We start from the raw sequence: 21,516 nt of genomic DNA on the forward strand, positions 1-21,516 counted from the left end.
TAATCCAGATACTGTAAATGCATATAACATATGTAATACAGCCAAGGATACAGAGAACAACTTGCTAACTTCGTTACTTCGACAACATGACAGAAGGGAAATACTATTTCCTTACAACTTCGGGTGAGTGTTTCTAGTTGCATTCTGCACATTATGTTTTGCTTACTCGAGGTTAAGTGTAATTGATGAGTTATGCGGGCGTAGGTTTCACTTTGTTCTGCTAATCATTAGGCTTGACGAGGGAGTAGTACTTGTCTTGGACTCGCTACGTAAAGACGCTACAAACTTGGTGCCGGTTACTGAAATGCTCCAGAGGTAAGTTCAATCATTATCACACCATATCGACAACTTTATTTCATTTCCCGATATCAAGTGATCATTTTCTTTGTCGTGAAGGGTTTGGAAAAAGTTCACCAAGAAAGTTAAGGGTGAATGGAATAAGGAGTTGTGATTTACCTTCTGCAAAGTAATTAGTACTAGCTAGTTCCGCGCATCTTCATTTTCATTCATTCTAGTTTCAATACCATTATCATGCTCAATTATTATTTTGATTGAACTGTATTCTCGTAAAGTACTGCTTGAGGCAGGAAACCGGGACTAATTTATGTGGATACTTCGTTCGCGAGTGGATTCACCAGATGACCTGTGAGCAGGGCATATGTTTTAAAGAACTTGATGTACATAAACAATATTCACATTTTTATTTTATTGCCATCAACTAGGTTGAGTTTCACAATATTGACACCCTTCTTTAAATTAGATCAAGCGGAAGCGGGAAGAAATCCTACCAACTGACCGCATATGAGTAATTCAAGAGGAATTGGCGGGATTCTCTGTTGAGCATGTTATACCATCAAACGGGGAATATCATCAGGATTTCCTTACAGATTATGGTGGACGATAGATATTAGCTAGTTAGGGATCGCAAGAGATGTTATATATTGTATATATGCATGATCATGTACTATATGTAGTAGCGTCGAGTTGTTCGACCAAGCAGGGAGAAAGAGAGATCACTTCCCTCTATATGTAGTAGCTAGCTAACACAATATGAAACCCATAATAAAACCCTCCAAAACCCCTATACCCACCCCCTTCAAAAAAAGCACCTGCGAGCCACTAACGTGTGGCTGCTTTTTGCTCTCGGTTGGTGTTACCAACCGTGACTAACGGTCCTCCTGCGTGGGCGCCATGCAGCGGCAACGTGAAGATCCTTTGGGCCCGGTTCGTAAGCTAACCGGAACTAAAGGTCTGGGTCTTTAGTCTTGATTCTTTTGTATCGGTTAAAGTACCGGGACTAAAGCCCCTCTGAAACAGGGACTAAAGCCATGTTTTCTACTAGTGTCTTCGGATTGTTTGATATATGTTTTGACATGTCTTTGTTGAGTAATTCGGTAATGATGGATGTGTGCATATTTTTTGTAGAGGCTGAGGGTTTCAACCTCCTTTTCTAAAAGGAAAAAAGGTCACATATTAGAAATTTTTATTTATATGAATGGCTGCATCAATCGATGCACAGGCCATGGATTATCTTCCTTTGAAAGAAAGAAATGGCACTAGTATAAAAAGGGCCTATAACCCCAGTTCGGTTGGGACATTAGTCCTGGTTCATGAACCGGGACTAAACAACCATGACTAATGCTAGCCCTGGTTCGGCCCCAAACCGGGGCTAATGACCTTCCTCGTGGCGGGGCTGGGAGCAAGGGGGCAGGGGTATTAGTCCCGGTTCGTATTACGAACCGGGGCTATTTCTTCACTACTTTTTTAGCACTTTTTAGGGTTTAGGGTTTTGCACTAAATTGGATGGGGCTATTTTGCTGCCCCCTATTTTTCCCATTTATTTGTTTTGGGAACTTTTTATTTCTTGTTTTTCACTAAATTGGATGGTACATACTCATCAATAAAGGAACAACTATATTGCACATCGTCGTCACGAATATATTACACATCATCGTCACGAATATATAACACCATCTCATTTGTCATGCTTTGTCGAACATATTACAAAATGTAGACACGAGTTACATGCACATATATGCATCTTTTTTACACTATATAATTTCATATCAATTGCATCGACGGGCAATAGTATTCTCCCGTGACATCTAGGACCTGTGCATCTAAGAATCCGACAATTTCCTCTTGAATTCCTCGTACACGTTCCTGCGGTAGAAGACCGTCCCGCAACCGTTTGATCTAATTTAAAGAAGGGTTCAATATATATATATATCAATGAGAAGAACAGAATTCAAGGTAATAAAATAAAGTGTGAGTATTGTTTATCATACTTCAATTTTTTCTATGTCCCGGTTTTTGCCCGTCTCATGGGTCGTGTGGCGAATGAACTCGCAAACATAGTATCCACATAAATTGTTCCCCTTTTCCTGCCTCAAGCACTTTAGCAGAACAGAGTTCAATCAAAAACATAATCAAGAATTATAATAGTATTGAAACTAGAATAAAGAGATGAGCGGATCTAGCTAGTAGTTACTTACATCTATTTGTTTAAATGTAAGCTCTGACTTCCAAACACCCCGAGCCTTGGCGGTGAACCATTGCCAAGCCCTGACAAGAAAAGGAAATGAATAAAGGACTTCTATATTAATTCCTTGCTATCAGGAAATGAAGGAGAAGTTGTCGATATAGTGCCATAATGATTGAAATTACCTCTGGAGGCATTTTTGCATGTTCGCCCATTCAACGAGGGGTGTGCGTTTCGGGTCCATGACTATTAAGTGTCCCTCGTCAAGTACAATGATTAACAAAATAAAGTGGAACCTGCGCACGCATAACGAGTCAATTATACACTTATAATAACATCGAGTAAGCGTAAATAGAATGTGTGTAGTAACACTCACTTGAAGTTGTAAGGAAATAGTATTTCCCTTTTGGTACCAGAAAACCTTAACCCTTGTACCAAGTTATTCTCCGTCTAGCGGGGATTCGTTGCGAGACTTTCCTGATGAATGTAATATGGGTCAATGAACCCAATGTCATAAATTTGTCCTCTTTTGCATTCGAGAATCTTCATTCTCCAAAATTAATATAGTGATGAGTAATATTATACATGCAAGAACGAGTTGAGCAAGACTTAATGACAGAAATTAATAATACTTACAAACAATAGGGAGTGATGATCGATTTGTCGAGGGCGTCTTGTTGGTATAACTGAAATCATTCATCAAATTCAATCATTAGCACACCTTGTCCAGTCCCGAAATGCTCGTCTTTATATGCAAGGTAGATCCAGTTTTGCTGTTCACCACATGCTTGCATGTACTAGTCATGAAATCTTCGCATTTTTGTTGGTAGCTTCTGGACTAACTCAGGTTTGACGAGAGGAGCCCCGTACCGGTACACGTATGTTATGTTAGCGAATTCCTGCAAATGGTTTAAGTACTCATCAATAGACATGCCTTGAGCCTTGGCCGCTTCTCCGTATATTGCAACAAACTTTGGATCAATACCAGTTGTTTCATCATTCCTCTGCTTGACCGGAGCTCCGCTCGAGCACACCTTAGTATCAGAATACACTTTAAGTGGTGGTACGATTGGTTTTTATTTTGTCCGAGCTGGGAAACTGAGTTCCCGGTGGACGTAATTACTCTTCAACCGCTGCTTTTTTGCCTGAGCCGACTTGAGAATAGAGTGTTCATAGTCTGCTGGCAACGGTGGCACGGGATCTGCAAGGGTTTTCAGCATTTTCACGCATGCGGTGTGATCTTGTGGGGTGACCGGGAACTCTGGCTCTTTCGGCTTCTTCTTGGTAGCTATCTCAATCTTCCAATGTTGATGATGGGCGTCTGCCCTCTTAATATGGTCCTCTCCAATATAGTCCCAAGGTCTCTTCTCCATATCCTTATGAGGTACTTTTGGGAGGGGCGGCAACTTACGTTTCGGTGATCGGAACCCCTTTTTGCCGCCACTATTAGCGGTGGTACGTTTCTTCTTTTTGCTCTAATCCTCAGTGTACGGAGACGGCTGACGGGGTAGTGGAGATGGCTGATGCGGAGGTGGAAACGGCTGCGCTGGAGACTGGTGAGGTGGCGAAGATGACGGTTGTGCTGGAGACTGGTGAGGTGGAGGCGAAGAAGGATTTGTTGCTATGAGGATTCGGTGGCCTTGGCGTCCAATTTGGAAGCAAGATGTCCTCCTTTGGCCATACAACGGTTTGTTTCTTGACTTCTCCAAGTTGAGTCAAATCCCTATCTTCACCTGCAGGGTGGTCGAGCTTCAGCTCCTCATAATCTTTCATCACTTCATACACCGCGACGACAGCGTACCCTTCTGGAACCGGGGAGCAATGCCAAGTTGGATTATGTCCAATTGGTATGGCCATGCCGACCGCCACCATCAACCTTGAGTTAGCAACTTTCACCGTTAGCTCACAAGGTGTGCTCTCTGTGATATCATCCATTGGGTAGCGACGAGGAGGATTCGTCGTCAGTTCATCATCACAATCATCCTGGAGCTGCGTGGAAGCGACACTGCTTTTCCGATTCGAGGCAGCTTCTATCATGATCCGATGAGATTGACTGCTACCTTGCTGTGTGTCGATTTGATCCTATTGCAGCTGTTTTACTGCTTCTTCTAGATTATGCAGCCGCTCTGCCTCGGCCGCTTTATCACGTGCCTCCTTTTCCTTTCTCCTCTGATGGCTTCTATCGGGAAATCTCTTCCTTTCCTCGGAAAACGCAAGCATCCACGGCGGGGAGCCTGGTAAGTCTCGTGCTCGCCCTTTGTGTTCCTTATTCCTAAGGGCGCGTGTGAGCTCGTCGTTCTCTCTATCGGGTAAGAACCGTCCCTCTTCAACATTCTGTACTGCACGTCTGATGTCCTCGATGGGTAGGGGATTATCTTTGTGTCTTCGGTTATATATGTTGGGGAACGTCGCATGGGAAACAAAAAAATTCCTATGCGCACGAAGACCTATCATGGTGATGTCCATCTACGAGAGGGGATGAGTGATCTACGTACCCTTGTAGACCGTACAACAGAAGCGTTAGTGAACGTGATTGATGTAGTGGAACGTCTTCACGTCCCTCGATCCGCCCCGCGAACTATCCCGCGATGAGTCCCACGATCTAGTGCCGAACGGACGGCACCTCTGCGTTCAGCACACGTACAGCTCGACGATGATCTCGGCCTTCTTGATCCAGCAAGAGATACGGAGAGGTAGAAGAGTTCTCCGGCAGCGTGACGGCGCTCCGTAGGTTGGTGATGATCTCGACTCAGCAGGGCTCCGCCCGAGCTCCGCAGAAACGAGATCTAGAGGAAAAACCGTGGAGGTATGTGGTCGGGCTGTCGTGGAGAAGTCGTCTCAAATCAGCCCTAAAACCTCCGTATATATAGGTGGGAGAGGGGGGCCTTGCCTTGGGGCTCAAGGAGCCCCAAGGGGGTCGGCCGAGCCAAAGGGGGGGAAGGACTCCCCAAACCGAGTCCTACTTGGTTTGGTGGGTGGAGTCCTTCTTTCCTTTCCCACCTCCTCCTTTTTTTCTCTTTGATTTTTCTTCCAATGCGCATAGGGCCCTTTTGGGCTGTCCTACCAGCCCACTAAGGGATGGTGCGCCACCCTCAAGGCCTATGGGCTTCCCCGGGGTGGGTTTCCCCCCCCCCCCCCCCCCCGGTGAACTCCCGGAACCCATTCGTCATTCCCGGTACATTCCCGGTAACTCCGAAAACCTTCCGGTAATCAAATGAGGTCATCCTATATATCAATCTTCGTTTCCGAACCATTCCAGAAACCCTCGTGACATCCGTGATCTCATCCGGGACTTCGAACAACATTCGGTAACCAACCATATAACTCAAATACGCATAAAACAACGTCGAACCTTAAGTGTGCAGACCCTGCGGGTTCGAGAACTATGTAGACATGACCCGAGAGACTCCTCGGTCAATATCCAATAGCGGGACCTGGATGCCCATATTGGATCCTACATATTCTACGAAGATCTTATCGTTTGAACCTCAGTGCCAAGGATTCATATAATCTCGTATGTCATTCCCTTTGTCCTTCGGTATGTTACTTGCCCGAGATTCGATCGTCAGTATCCGCATACCTATTTCAATCTCGTTTACCGGCAAGTCTCTTTACTCGTTCCGTAATACAAGATCCCGCAACTTAAACTAAGTTACATTGCTTGCAAGGCTTGTGTGTGATGTTGTATTACCGAGTGGGCCCCGAGATACCTCTCCGTCACACGGAGTGACAAATCCCAGTCTTGATCCATACTAACTCAACGAGCACCTTCGGAGATACCTGTAGAGCATCTTTATAGTCACCCAGTTACGTTGCGACGTTTGATACACACAAAGTATTCCTCCGGTGTTAGTGAGTTATATGATCTCATGTTCATAGGAACAAATACTTGACACGCAGAAAACAGTAGCAACAAAATGACACGATCAACATGCTACGTCTATTAGTTTGGGTCTAGTCCATCACATGATTCTCCTAATGACGTGATCCAGTTATCAAGCAACAACACCTTGTTCATAATCAGAAGACACTGACTATCTTTGATCAACTGGCTAGCCAACTAGAGGCTTGCTAGGGACAGTGTTTTGTCTATGTATCCACACATGTAAATGAGTCTTCATTCAATACAATTATAGCATGGATAATAAACGATTATCTTGATACAGGAATTATAATAATAACTATATTTATTATTGCCTCTAGGGCATAATTCCAACAATATATTGCCTTCCCTTCTTCGTCCAACAAGCCCCCATGCCTGTAAAACCTGTTTCTTCCCCGTTCGAGCCATCTTAAGGGCTCTCGAGTGATATTTTTTTACAGAAATGATACCTCAAGTGCTTCCCACTTAGCCATGTTACCGTCGTAGCCACCAAGCCCCATAATATGGTGGTACTTCTTCTTACCTGCATTCATCTTATTTGTTGCAGACTTTTTCAAGGTGTCCTCCGATTTCTTGTACGCCTCAAATTCGGCCCAGTAGTCTTTTATCTTCTTATAGCCGTGATCGAAATATGGAGTCTTATCTTTCAAGATAAATTCCTGGTGCAATCTTTTTTCCCAGCCCCTGGATAGACCGGCCATCTTCTTAAGAGCCTACTCCTTGACTTTTTTCTCTAGAGCCTCTTTTCGCCTCTTCATTTCCTCCTCATCTGGATCCACCTGTGGTGCCGGCGGGGTGAAATGAAGCATGAGCTTTCTCCAAAGGTTTTCTTTGGTTGTTGTGCCGACATATGAGACTCCTTCCTCCCTTGGCTTAATCCATTCTCGAGTGGTGATATGGATGTGGTCCCTAACAAAAACTCTGCATGCCTTCACAAACTTCTGCTTTACATCTGTGGGAGCAATTGGTTGCCCGCATTTGACACTGTTTTGATCCTGTATCTCTCACCGTCATCCAGCTTCTTGGTTGGGCCTCGTTTCATCCGTACTGAAGTTTTGCTCGATCCGGAGGGCTAAAAGAAAGAGCATTAATATATGTATGTAGTAGAGGATTAATTTATTAATATATATATATGCACTTCGACGGAGCGGTCGGCTTCTCCCTCGTCGGCTTCTTCCTCATTGGAGCCGCCGATTCCTCCCTCGCCCGAGGCGTCGGCGTCTACCTAACCGGAGCTTCTACCTCGTGTGTTGAGAGACTCATCTCCCTCGCTGGACTCGTTCAGAAACTGATTGGTGACATTGACATCGCCAACTAAAATATCATCCCCGCGGATGACACCATGCCTCACGTCTTTCTAATATTCGTCTATGCCGTGTATTGGATCCATAGTATCTACAAATTAACTAAACATCAAAAACTAAATTAACTAACAACTAAAACTCCTGCTTATATACATCGAATAATCCACTTAATTAATGCATCATCGAATAATCCACTTAATATTATCGAATATATAATCTGGATTGCATAAATAATACATCTCTCGAATAAAGTAATACATCGAATAATATATAACTGATCAACCAACAAAGAGCCGTCACTGTACTAAGGCACTGGCGGTGGACACCCAAAGAGCAGGGACCATCACCGGATCATAGCTCGGGTGAGATCCCTGAAGAACCTACCAGGTACTAGAGAACCTGGCATCCAACGCCTCCATGTAGATACGGACGTGCTCCTCCTCCTCCCTGACACGGTGACCTACCTCCTCCTTGGGGGGCGGCAACCTAGACACCAAAAGTGGACCCCGTGACCGCCACCAAAGAAGCTCTGGGTCGACGACGGGAGCCCGGTTCCTCACCAAGCTATGCGCCCTGAAAGGTAACTCCTCCTAGTGCCGGCCCGGCAGAGCCCAGTCCCGCACATGCTGGCGCCTATCAAGCAGGTGGTCGCCACCGAGTCGACGACGAGGATGCGGGTCGGGCATCATATGTCCTACTATTTAAATTCCTACTATTTAATAAACTTTTCTAAACTTTACATACGGATTAAATTGAGTGAATCTATACTCTAAAATATGTCTAACGGATTCTCTTAACCTTTAAGGGATTTAACAAAATGGCGACATTCTAGATGTGTAGAAAATGATCCATATTTTTTCTAATCTCATCTACTCTTCTATATGTCACATTGTCTACTGTCAAAAGATTCAAGAAAACCATAACTTCATCATTACCTAGTAGTAATAGGTGCATGATGCTATGAAGCTATACAAAGTTGTCTTGTAACGGAATCCCGAATAGGATAATTAGCTTTTTGGTACGCAGTTCAAAAAGAGACATCCGGATATCGCTATTTGGAAGGACTTTGCTGAACTTCGTACCAAAAACGAATTATTCTATCAGGAACTCCGTTCCAAAACAACTTTCGAGAGCTTCATAATACCATGCGTCTGTTACTATCAGGTAATAATGAAGCCATGGATTTCTTCAATACTTTAGCAAACAAAGTGACATATAGAAGCTAGCTAGCTAGCTAGGTTACATAGATGAGATATAGAAATCAACTTGTGCACATACATAACGTGGAATTCTTGATAAATCCAATTCTTATTAAAGAACTAAGAGAATCTATTTAAATTCCTACTATTTAATAAACTTTTCTAAACTTTACATACGGAGCAAAATGAGTGAATCTATACTCTAAAATATGTCTAACGGATTCTCTTAACCTTTAAGGGATTTAACAAAATGGTGACATTCTGGATGTGTCGAAAATGATCCATATTTTTCCTGATCTCATCTACCCTTCTATATGTCACATTGTCTACTGTCAAAGGATTCAAGAAAACTATAACTTCAACATTACCTAGTAGTAATAGGCGCATGATGCTATGAAGCTTTACAAAGTTGTTTTGTAACGGAATCCCGAATAGGATAATTAGCTTTTTGGTACGCGGTTCAAAATGAGCCATCCGAATATCGCTATTTGAAAGGACTTTGCTGAACTTCGTACCAAAAAACGAATTATTCTATCACGAACTCCGTTCCAAAACAACTTTCGCAAGCTTCATAGCGCCATGCGTCTGTTCCTACCAGGTAATAATGAACCCGTGGATTTCTTCAATACTTTGACACACAACGTGACCTATAGAAGGTAGCTAGCTAACTAGGTTACATAGATGAGATCAAAAAAAATTGAATCAACTTGTGCACATACATAATGTGGCATTCTTGATAAATCCATTAAATGTTAAAATACTAAGAGAATCTATTGTCTACATATATATATATATATATATATATATATATATACTAATTAATTGCAAATACATAACAAACTTTTGCAAATGTCAAAATTCATCAAATTTTTGCAATATTTAACACTAACTGTGACCTAAACTAAAAGGCCCGAAACTAACTTACTTAACATAAAAGAAACCTGCATACTTAACCCTAAACTAACAATAACCTATTAATTAACACTAACTATGACCAACAAATAACACAAATAACATATTTAACACTAACCTACCTAACCCTAAATTCACTAAATATTCTACAAATAACACTTAAGCATATACAATAGCAAAATTAAGCAATAATCTACAAAACACTAAGCATCTATATACAAAACAATTAAGAATAATCGATCGAGAGGAGAGGAGAGAGGATCACCGGCGGTAGGAGATGTTGGATCGAGGAGGACGGCACAGGCGGGGAGGAACGCAGCACCGGCGACGGGGAGGAGGGCGCGCGAGGAGGTCCGGCGCCGGCGAGCAGGACGGCAGGGCGTCGACGACGGGGAGGAGGGCGCGCGAGGAGGTCCGGCGCTGGCGAGGAGGACGGCAGGGCGACAGCGACGGCGCACAGCCTGGCGGCGTTGAGCAGTTCGTCAGCGGCGTCAGTTCGTCGAGCAGTTCCTACAGTCGAGCGAGAGAAAGAAGAGAACGAAAAGGGCGTTTGGATTTGGATTTTTTGGTTGTATATACAGTAGGATCTTTAGTCCCGGTTCGAGGCTCAAACCGGGACTAAAGACACCCTTTAGTTCCGGGTGGAGCCACGACCCGGGACTAAAGACCCTTTTTCGGCAGCCCAAAAGGCGGGAAGCACGGGCCTCTAGTCCTAGTTCGTGGCTCCACCCAGGACTAAAGGGGGTCTTTAGTCCCGGTTCGAGCCCCGACCCGGGACTAAAGACCTGGGCTGGCTCTGGCGGCGCGACGCAGGGCAATCTTTAGTCCCACCTCGCCGAGCGAAGAGCGCTGACAGTGCTTTATAAGCACTGCCGCACCAGCTCATTTGAGCTCCTCTCTATTGCACGCATATGGGCCTAACTCTTTTGTCGTTGCCTGTTGGGCCTACTCGGCTCGTGGGCCTACATCCTGGCCCACCTCTCGGGTAGGGTTTCTAGTCGCATGCACGCCGTGACGGCCCAATAGGCAGCATTTTTTTACTTTAATAATTTTTAGTCCCAATTTATATTTTAATTCTTCGATATTAAATATTTTTCTCTCTTTTATTTTAGTTTTTTATTTAATATTTTAACAAAAAAACATTATGAAGATTCTTTTGAGTTGATATTTTTTTAGTTAATGTTTTACTTGATTCTTTTTAACTAATAAAACACCTTGATAATTTTAGTTCATCCTTTTTAGTTAATATTTTAGTTGATTCTTTTTAGTTGACAACACAAATTTTCAACAATTTCTGACTTCATTTGGTATTTTTGGTGCATTTACTTATTTTTTTTCTCAGCTAATTGACCCTGAAATTGAAAAGCGCTACGAATGAACTTTAAAAATGTTGAAAGTTGGCATGTTATCATCACTTCACCCACATAGCATGTGCTAAAAAGTTGTGAGGGTTACGAAAAAACTGGATGCACTTCGTGTACAAAACTAACAATCTCTTTCGAAGTATCAGGGTTTCGTACGAGATCTCATCTGTTACAAAGGGATTTCATTTTTTGAACTTATTTGAATTTCATAATTTTTGTATGTTCAAAATGCACCATTCAAATGCACATCACAAATTTTTAACAATTTCTGACTTCATTTGGTATTTTTCGTGCATTTACTTATTTATTTTTAAGCTAATTGACCCTGAAATTGAAAAGCACTACAAATGAACTCTAAAAATGTTGAAAGTTGGCATGGTATCATCATTTCACCCACATAGCATGTGCTAAAAAGTTCAGAGGGTTACGAAAACAACTGGACGCACTTCGTGTACAAAACGGACAATCTCTTTCGAAGTATCAGGGTTTCGAACGAGAACTCATCTGTTACAAAGGGATTTCATTTTTTTCAACTTATTTTAACTCCATAATTTTTGTGTGTTCAAAATGCACCATTCAAAGACACGTCACAAATTTTCAACAATTTCTGACTTCATTTGATATTTTTCGTGGATTTACTTTTTTTTAGCTAATTGATCCTGAAATTGAAAAGCACTACAAATGAATTCTGAAAATGTTGAAAGTTGGCATGGTATCATCATTTCACCCACATAGCATATGCCCAAAAGTTGAGAGGGTTACGACAAAACTAGATGCACTTCGTGTACAAAATGGACAATATCTTTCGAAGTATCACGATTTCGAACGAGAACTCATCTGTTACAAAGGGATGTCATTTTTTTGAACTTATTTGAACTCCATACTTCAAAATGCAACATTCAAAGGAACATCACAATTTTTCAACAATTTCTGACTTCATTTGGTATTTTTCGTGCATCTACTTATTTTTTTGAGCTAATTAATTGACCCTGAAATTAAAAAGCACTACAAATGAACTCTGAAAATGTTGAAAGTTGGAATGGTATCATCATTTCACCCACATAGCATGTGCTAAAAAAGTTCAGAGGGTTACGGCAAAAACTGGATGCACTTCGTGTACAAAACGGACAATTTCTTTCAAAGTATCATTAGTACACATCACATAAAGTTTAATACATTACATAGATTTATATTTCGATCCCTTGCCTATGATCGCTTTGGCCGTAACCATGAAGCATCTTCATTATTTAACAGGATGCTTGGGTCAATTCTCACTATGAAGGGCGAAATTTCATCAAACTTATTATAATCTGCTTACATGTCTGTCATGTCCTCGATCCCCATGATGTTTCTTTTCCATGAAACAACTATGTGACGCTTTGGCTCATCGTCCGATGTACTCATTTGCTTATTTATTTATTTTTCGGTCTGGAGGACATGTCTTTCACGTAGAAAACCTGAGCCACATCATTGGCTAGGACGAATGGCTCGTCTCTGTAACCAAGATTCTTGAGATCAACTGTTGTCATTACGTACAACTGGTCTACCTTTACCCCTTCTCCATTCATGTTCAACCAACTACACCAAAACAAAGGGACCTTAAAAGTAGGTCCGTAGTCAAGTTCCCATATCTCCTCTATGTAACCATAGTATGTGTCGTTTTTCCCATTCTTGTCTGCCGCATCATAGCGGACACCACAGTTTTGGTTCGTGCTCTTTTTATCTTGGCCGGTCGTGTAAAATGTATTCCCGTTTATCTCGTATACCCTTCGAAATGTAACACAGTCGAAGAAGGTGACGCGGCAAACAAGTAGAGTTGATCTCCAACAGGGTTGTCATTCATGAGACGTGCTCGCAACCAACTGCCGAAAGTATCCATGTGTTTTTCTTCAATCCAGGAGATAGCCTTCCCTTGGAACTCGGAGCGTACAAAATTCTTGTGCTCCTCGATATACGAAGCCACGAAGGTGGAACTTTTTAGAACTGTGTAGTGTGCTTGAGTGAAAGAATGCCCGTTCCTACATATCACTTCTTTCTTTCCTAGTGTGCCTTTTCCACTCAGTCTCCCCTCATGCCGCGATTCACGAACACCAATCGGCTTAAGGTCAGGAAGAAAGTCTACACAAAACCCAATGACCTCCTCTGTTCCATAGCCCAAGGAGATGCTTCCTTCTGGCCTAGCACGGTTCTGAACATATTTCTTTAAGACTCCCATGAACCTCTCGAAGGGAAACATATTGTGTAGAAATAGAGGACCGAGAATGGAAATCTCGTCGACGAAGTGAACCAGGAGATGCATCATAATATTGAAGAAGGACAGGGGGAACACCAACTCAAAAATGACAAGACATTGGACCACATCCTTTTGTAGGCTTTCCAGGCGTTCTCGATCGATTACCTTCTGAGATATTGCATTGAGGAATGCACATAGCTTCACAATGGGTAATCGAACATTTTCCGGTAGAGGCCCCCTCAATGCAACCGGAAGCAACTACCTCATAATCACGTGGCAATCATGAGACTTCAGGTTCTGGAATTTTTTCTCTGCCATATTTATTATTCCCTTTATATTAGACGAGAAGCCAGCGGGGACCTTCATACTGCTCAGGCATTCAAAAAAGATTTCCTTCTCTTCTTTGGTAAGAGCATAACTGCTTAAGTATTGATGCCCTTTATCAGTCTTCTTGTCGTATGGGTCTTTCCTACATTGCTGGTCCTCCCGTACTTCTGTTGTATCTTTTATCTTCCCATACACGCCCAGGAAGCCTAGCAGGTTCACACAAAGATTCTTACTCACGTGCATCACACCGATTGAAGACCGGACCTCTAAGTGTTTCCAATAGGGTATCTCCCAAAATAAAGATTTGTTTTTCCACATGGGCACGTGTCCGGTAACGTCGTCTTTCGGAACAGATCATCATACATGAATAGTGAAATGACCACCATACATTAACACATGCAATATTTTTGTATCAATTATAGATGAAAAGGATAAGGTTGCTAACCTCGGTCGAGGATACAATTTTGTGTGAACTTAAGTGTGACTCGGGCATTAGTCACCGTACATCCATTGGCGGTTTATCTGTATCATGAAATTAAGTATACCAAAAACCATTGCAGAACATCATGAATAGAGAAATGACCAAATTAATACAAGTTCATCATCACATTAAAACCAAAGCACAGTAGTGATCAAATGTTATTATTGCAACAATAAATACATAAAGTTCTCTCATAAAACAACATACAACTATGTAAAACATTTAAATGCAACAACAAATGCGATCAAAATCACAACTAAGGTAACAATTGACCCAACAGCATAATGATACCAAGCCTCTTTACAAATGGCATATTTTCTAATATTCCTAATCTTCAAGCACATTTCATCCATCTTCAAGTGCATTGCATCCAACTTCAACCGCATCGCATCCATCTTCATCTTGTGATCATCGACGACATCGACAACATGCAACTCCAGTTCCATATTCTTCTCCTCAATTATTTTCATTTTTTTCTTCAAGTAATTGTTTTCTTTTTTAACCAAATTTAACTTCCCGGCCAGAATTTCTATGTGGGTTGGAATTTTCGGTTCACATACCTCCTAGATTAAAAAATATATGTCACGTTGGTCATCATAATTGGCATAAAAACTAAATAAAACAAATAGTTATAAAAGATAATATATACCACATCCAAATCATAGACAGAATGAGGGCCGATGGAGGCGAATACCAAAACCATCGCACTATATAATAACAAAAAATAATAAAAGTAAGTAATGTATACAAGTATCTATCTAAATCATACAAGTAAAAAAAGAAAATTCTTTTAAAAAGAAGACAAGAACAAGAGGCTCACCACGGTGGCGCTCGCGACGAGATCGGCGCGGACGATCGACAACGGTGGCGACAGGCACGGTACGACACCCTACACATGTGCAGACTCTAAGAAGTTAATTTGATCAAATTTTGCATCTAAAACAAAATAACTCCCACATACACTCCTACACTAAAACTCACGAACCACTCTACTTCTAGAGCATTTGAAATGAGCTAAACTAGCAGTGAGAGATGAAAGGATGAAATAGCTAACTTTTTAGAACACTTGTGTAGTTGGTGCACGGCCAAACCTAGACAAATATTGAGGAAAATGAAGCTTGGAGATCGAGCTTGGAGAGGAGAAAGCTTAAGTAGTGTGGCTCGGGCATTTCATCGAACAACTCATGTGCATGAACTAGAAGGGTGGCAAGAGCATGGCATGCACACCTCAACAGCCAGAAAATAGAGAAGAGGGTCGCAGGGGCGAGGGTATATATAGGCAACACTTTAGTCTCAGTTTTTTTCTAAAACCGGGACTAAAGCCTACCGTTTAGTCCCGGTTATGGCCACAAACCGAGACTAATGCTCCGCGACACGCCACGTGACAGTCGTTGGATCTTTAGTTCTGATTTTTGCCCCGAACCGGGACTAATGAGATGAACCGAACCGGGACCAATGCCTGGCAAACTGAACCGGGACCAATGCCTGGCACTGGTCTCCGTTTTAATTTAAACCGGGGCTAATGGTCTTTTGTGCTCCGCCCGAAAGACCCATTTTCTACTAATGTGGAGAAACTAATTTTCACATGAACAAATGTTAGATAAGCATGCTAACCATACTTTCCTACTTCAGAAAATGTAGTAACTTAGCCTTTTGTATGGTAGCACCACAAAGACAACAAAATGTGCAATGGGTCATAGGCATGGACCCTCATCATGCTCTACCTTTTGTACGTACTTAACACAAACATCTGGTCATAAGAAGTTATGAATCAAAGAAGCAAAATCATCAGAAAGAGATTTGGCATTACAACTGTCGGTAGGAGAAAAGGCATTTAATTAATTGAAGGGGTTTATTGTGTTACTTATGTCTTTGCAGGAGTACAGGTAATGGTGCGTTTTAAAAGCACGCAGGGTAGTACGTACATACTCTTAATTTGCAGACACTGGGTTAAAGATCGGTCACTATAAATAAGGATGCACCTGATGTTATTATCCAGGGTACTCGCGGTAATATCCACCACCAATAATTTAGAATAATATGATATGTAGGAGTAGTATATATGAGCAGGCCCTTGGGAAGAAGAAAAAGAACCGAAAGATGCATGCATTAAATTCAGCATGCATGCAAGTATTAAGTAGGTACGTGCGTGCGCATGCAGTGTACTCACTCCGTTACATAATAAGTCTTTTTACAGATTTTATTAGCGACTACGTACGAATGTATATAGATGTATTTTATAATATAGATTCATTTATTTTGTTTTGTATGTAGTCTTTTAGTGACGGAGAGAGTAAGATTAAGCTAAAAGAGGTTCAAGTGCCACAAACTGAGAAGGCTGATGTTGCTAAAGAAATGCTGAAACTAGGATTAACCATCATAAACAAGCAAGTGGTGCACAATCAGCTAATATTCTTGCTAGTTCCAGCAGTATACCCATATGTGTATGATTGAGTACCATGCATATATTCAATGAACTGCTGAATATAAAGTCTTGCTGTTGCCACATTATAACACTTTAATTGTACAACAATTTAATGAGGCCATAATCTTGGAACAGCATGCATGCAAAGAAAAGGGAACAATACTATACAAGTTACAAGTACACAATGGATTCAAATGCATAACAAACCTATATTTAGAAAATAAATGGTTATATATACATGCATAATTGGAAGGAAAAAAAGCATGGTGGAGGAAAGAAGAGTTAGGAGGAACAATAACCGGTGTGAAAGTTCTTTTTTTGAGTTAGCACAAGTTTGAATTAATTAATTGTTGCTATGAGGACAGAAGGATGGAAACATAATATCGCCTAAGACGTTTTGGACATTTCAGCATGGACTACATGCATACTGAAATGAGTAAACAAATACGATAAAATTGATAACATCTTATAATTCCTAATATGGATGGAGTACTATATAGTTCATATTTTGAGATACTGACCCCTAGCTAAATGAATGACTTACTATATATAGTCCCTAGCTAAATGAATGAAATTACTAATTTTTTTATCCAACACTAAGTATGATTGCAGAAAATGGAAAGCATTATTTTGAGATAGTTCAAAATAAAAATTGTAAGTTTTTTTAACACAACGATTGTAAGTTTGAAATCGCAAACGCTATCTTGACACATTTTAGTCGACTAATGAACTAAAAAATATTGATGGAACCATTTTAGAAAACTTGAGAAGGTGAAGTGATATTGCCGAGTAAATTATAAGCAGATTAGTTTATATATATAGTAGTGTTTATAGAAGCGTTAAAATGATGTTAACCTGATAAATTATCGCTTTTAGATAGATTATAGGAAAACTGAAATCATAGTGGACTTTTTCAGTTCTCACTAAGTAAAAGATATATAAGAGACAGGGCAAACATAAATTTTACTATATATGAAACTGACATACAAGCACATCTTTTGCCAAGAATCAAAAATCCAAATCAGAATAGCTTTTTTTATACTCCTACATGCGCACAAAAATGTGTAACTAGCGTAATAAAATGGCTTTCAAGTGCATTGAAGCTAGCACGCACACATTGCTTACTCTCTTGTTCCCAAAAATGTGTAACTAGCGTAATAAAATGGCTTTCATTTTCATGGTACACTCACGTAGCAGCAGTGTGAAACATTGCTAGCATCAAAATAGGGCTTAAAAAAATGCTACGAGACATGCAGGAAAGAACAAGCATATGTAAACAGCCGTATTTTTACCCTCACCGCCTATCTGCAAACGCGGGCATAAAAGATTCTGATCACAGAAACATGATAGCGCTAACTTGCATGAGTGCACTGCATGCGGGAATCCTATGATCGATCCTTCACAAATAAGACAGCCCTCCTAAAATGCACAGAATTCAAACATCTGATCATGCGCTCGCGCATCCAGAAGAGGGAGCGCATATTAAAGCTCGCTAGCTAAAGCTGCTGCACATGACCAAAAGTGAGACATCCATCCATGCACTAAAAGTGAAGCAACTATAGCTATATAGGTAGAATGCGTGCATATAGTATTCATATTTGTACGCAGTTACACACGCATATATATGGACTTGTATGAATCATCATCAGGACAACAGTACCAGTTTTAATTTCTCATAACTCACAATGTCATCACTGGTACAACAGAGTTTGAACAAAAGATAACCCCAAGAAAATGAAAGAAATCCACTCTAGAAGAGAGAGATGGAGAAAAAGAAAGAAGAAACCCTTAAAAAGGTGACCAATGCTTGAGAACTCAAAAACAGTTCTCTAATTAAGCTTCCAAGGGAGGAGTACTAGTATTAACTTATACATCGATCTAACGAGTTGGCAAATTGGAGTAACCAATTAAACACACTAAATAAAATGCCAAGATGAGCGAGAAAGCTAGAGAGAGAAGCTCATTACTTGCACCGCCATTGTTGCTACATGCTAGCTCTCATATATCCTCCCCACATCTACACCATATGCCTTATATACAAAACACCCAAGGAAGGAGAAGCAGCAAATCAAGTAGTATAGCCAGGAGTGATCTAGACTTACACTTGCTTACGCACTTCCCTCTAGCTTCTCCGCCTTGATCTAAGCATGCATGCCCTCGTATTCTTGATTATCGATTGAAGGCTATGCCGCAGAAGAACATGGACTGGTGGATCCATCTCTCGGCGAAAGAGAACAAACCCTATGAGTCTTTTTTTCTTTTTCTTTTTTGGATCTAACTGCTCCGAAATCATCTCCCTCTCTAGCTACCCAGAGTATTCTCTCTCATCTTAGCTTTCCCCCCACAAATTACATGTTATTTTAGTCAAGGAAAAAGTTAAACGAAAAAATGGAGGAGAGAAATCAACAAGTGTTAACGACCAACGAGCTGGCTAGCCATCCATCCATCGAGACTCACTGGACGGCCGGCTAGAAGAAGGTTGCAATGGAGGATCCGCAGTTGGCCATATCCGACCACGCCGCAGGCGAGCCGCCGATGCCCCCGTTGCCCCAGTACATGAGGGGGGAGGACGCGGGCGCCGTGGCAGCGTTGCTGACCGCCGGGTTCATGGACGCTGCGGCAGCGGCGGCCATGAGGGCGTCCGAGGCCATGATGTTAGCCTCGACGTTAGACGAGGACGTCGGATGTTGATCCCAGCTCTCCTGATCCCCATCGGTCGCCTTCTTGTGCTGCTGGTGGTGGTGCTCGCCGGCAGTAGCTTCGGCTTTCACATGCAGTTCCTCCAGTCCCGGCACAATGGAGCCGGACAGCAGTGGCCCGTAGAAGCCGTCAAAGAGACCGCCAGCTCCGTCTTGAAGGTGGTGCTGCCAGGGCTTGATGTGGATCTGCGAGGCGTTGCCGTTGCCGTCGCCGTAGCCTAGCCCCAGCAGCTGATCCACCTGGTTCTGGTGCTGCTGGTGCATCTCGTAGGCGGTAGCGTCCGAGACGACCGACTGCATGGCGTGGAAGAGGCCGAGGTGGTCGCCGCCCGAGGCGCCGCTCCCGAGCAGCAGCGAGGCCAGGGAGCTGCTCCCGTGGCCGTGGCCGTGGAGGCCCAGCGCCGAGGACAGGGAGCCCGGCGGCGGGAGCGACATGGAGATGGAGGTAGACGACGTGACGCCGGCGTTGGAGGATGCGACGATGGCGCAGGAGGCAGGCCTGCTCCCTCCGTTGCTGCTCCTGGAGCGCTTGTTCTTGCGGCAGCCTCCACCGACGGGGACGTTGCGGAGCGTGCCCCCGCGCGTCCAGTAGCGCTTGCAGGCCTTGCAGAAGTGGCGCGGCTGCGACAGCGAGTAGTTGTTGTAGTAGCAGAACTTGGTGTTGGCCGAGTCGCACCGTGGGCAACGCAGCGCCTCCGCCCGTGGGTCCGCCACGGCACCGGCAGCGCCTCCGGCCGACGAAGAGCTACTCCTCCCCGCGCCCGCAGCGGCCGGCTGCACCGCCGCAGCCGCAGCAGCCCCACCGCCCGCGCCAGCCATGAATTGATCTCCTTCTCCCCGGCCGGTCTACAGATCAACACGCGCGCAAGCAAAGGCGGCTACTAGTCAGCTAGAGACGAAGCACGCAGCAAGGAAATATTGATCGATGGAGGTGGGAATGGAGAGGGGGCCGGGGTGGGTGGGGGTTTCAGCTGTGAGGTTCGCTGACAAGGGCTACACAACAAAATGGGCGTGCAGGTATTATTGCGAGCTGATGGTGATACTACTACACTTCCTTCCTTGCTCTTCAGCGCCAACCGCACCACAAGGCAAAAATTATAGTAGGAGTAGTGGCTAGACGGAAGCGGTCGCACGCAGCCTACCTCAGCTTATATAGCAGCCCACCGGGCCACCAGCGCCGCGTCTGCATGCTACCTCCCGCGCACATATTCCCTCCGTTCCTAAATATAACACCTTTTTAAAGATTATACATTATGGACTACATATAAAAATAAATAAATGAATCTACGCTCTAAAATATATCTATATACATCCGTATGTAATTCATAATGAAATATCTAAAAGGTCTTATATTTAGGAATGGATGGAGTACTACACTATTACTAGATCCATGGTTTTTTATTTCTCAAAAAAGAAAAAAACTAGATCCATGGTTTTTTATTTTTCAAAAAAAAAAAAACTAGATCCATGGTTACTTAAGTTTCCAACAAAATACATTAGAAGATGGTTAAGGCCCTGTTTGGGATCATAATAGATTATGATAATCTGGATTATGAAGATAGATTATATAATCTGGTTTATAAAAATAATCTACGTGGGCACGTTTGGAGGTCAGATTATATAAACTATAATCCAGGTTTTACATTGCATAATGACCTGTCCGTCCTGTGTTTTTTTTAAAAGAGGAGGATGACGTTGGTAGGAATGTAATTATCTCCAACTTTACAAGGGTAATGGGTCATTAGCAATCCGTAATCTGATTTTAGCTGGTGTAGAGTGGATTATGAGTTTTTAATAATCTGTTCATCTAGTTTTTATAATCTACACCATAATCTGTTCTGTTTGGAAACATAATAGAATATAAAAACTGGATTATATAATCTGGGTGGTTTCAAACAGGGCCTAAGTTTCGAAAGGGAAAAAATAATGATGATGGCTGCGTTGCTAAATTTGTGTGTGCTATGTATTGCATCATGTGGTGCCATATCTGAGCTTTGTATTGTAAAAGCCGTTTCAGTAGTGTGTATAGTGGGGTGGGTATTGTATGTGTACGTATATGTGTATGATGTACAAGCTATGTGTGGCGGTTGTTGTTGTCATTGTAATTCATGCTATTGGCTTTGAATTGACTAGCGTAATGTCTATTTGTATATGTTTGCACTTAGCCTGGTTTTAGTGTGCCTTTTTTCTCTCTCGAAATACGATGA

The 21,516-nt window shown here is 42.4% G+C and overlaps 1 protein-coding gene across 1 annotated transcript; it reads right to left on the reverse strand.

The window, feature by feature from the left end:
* Nucleotides 1-18,255: 18,255 nt before the first annotated feature.
* LOC123425937 (dof zinc finger protein DOF5.8-like) lies at nt 18,256-20,422 on the reverse strand. Its single transcript, XM_045109702.1, has one exon. It carries the CDS (start codon nt 20,126-20,128, stop codon nt 19,079-19,081), a length of 1,050 nt encoding a protein of 349 aa, XP_044965637.1. The 5' UTR covers nt 20,129-20,422; the 3' UTR covers nt 18,256-19,078.
* Between the last annotated feature and the right edge of the window lie 1,094 nt (nt 20,423-21,516).

The sequence above is a fragment of the Hordeum vulgare genome, chromosome 2H (genome assembly GCF_904849725.1).
Source record: "Hordeum vulgare subsp. vulgare chromosome 2H, MorexV3_pseudomolecules_assembly, whole genome shotgun sequence".
Classification (NCBI taxonomy): Eukaryota; Viridiplantae; Streptophyta; class Magnoliopsida; order Poales; family Poaceae; genus Hordeum; species Hordeum vulgare.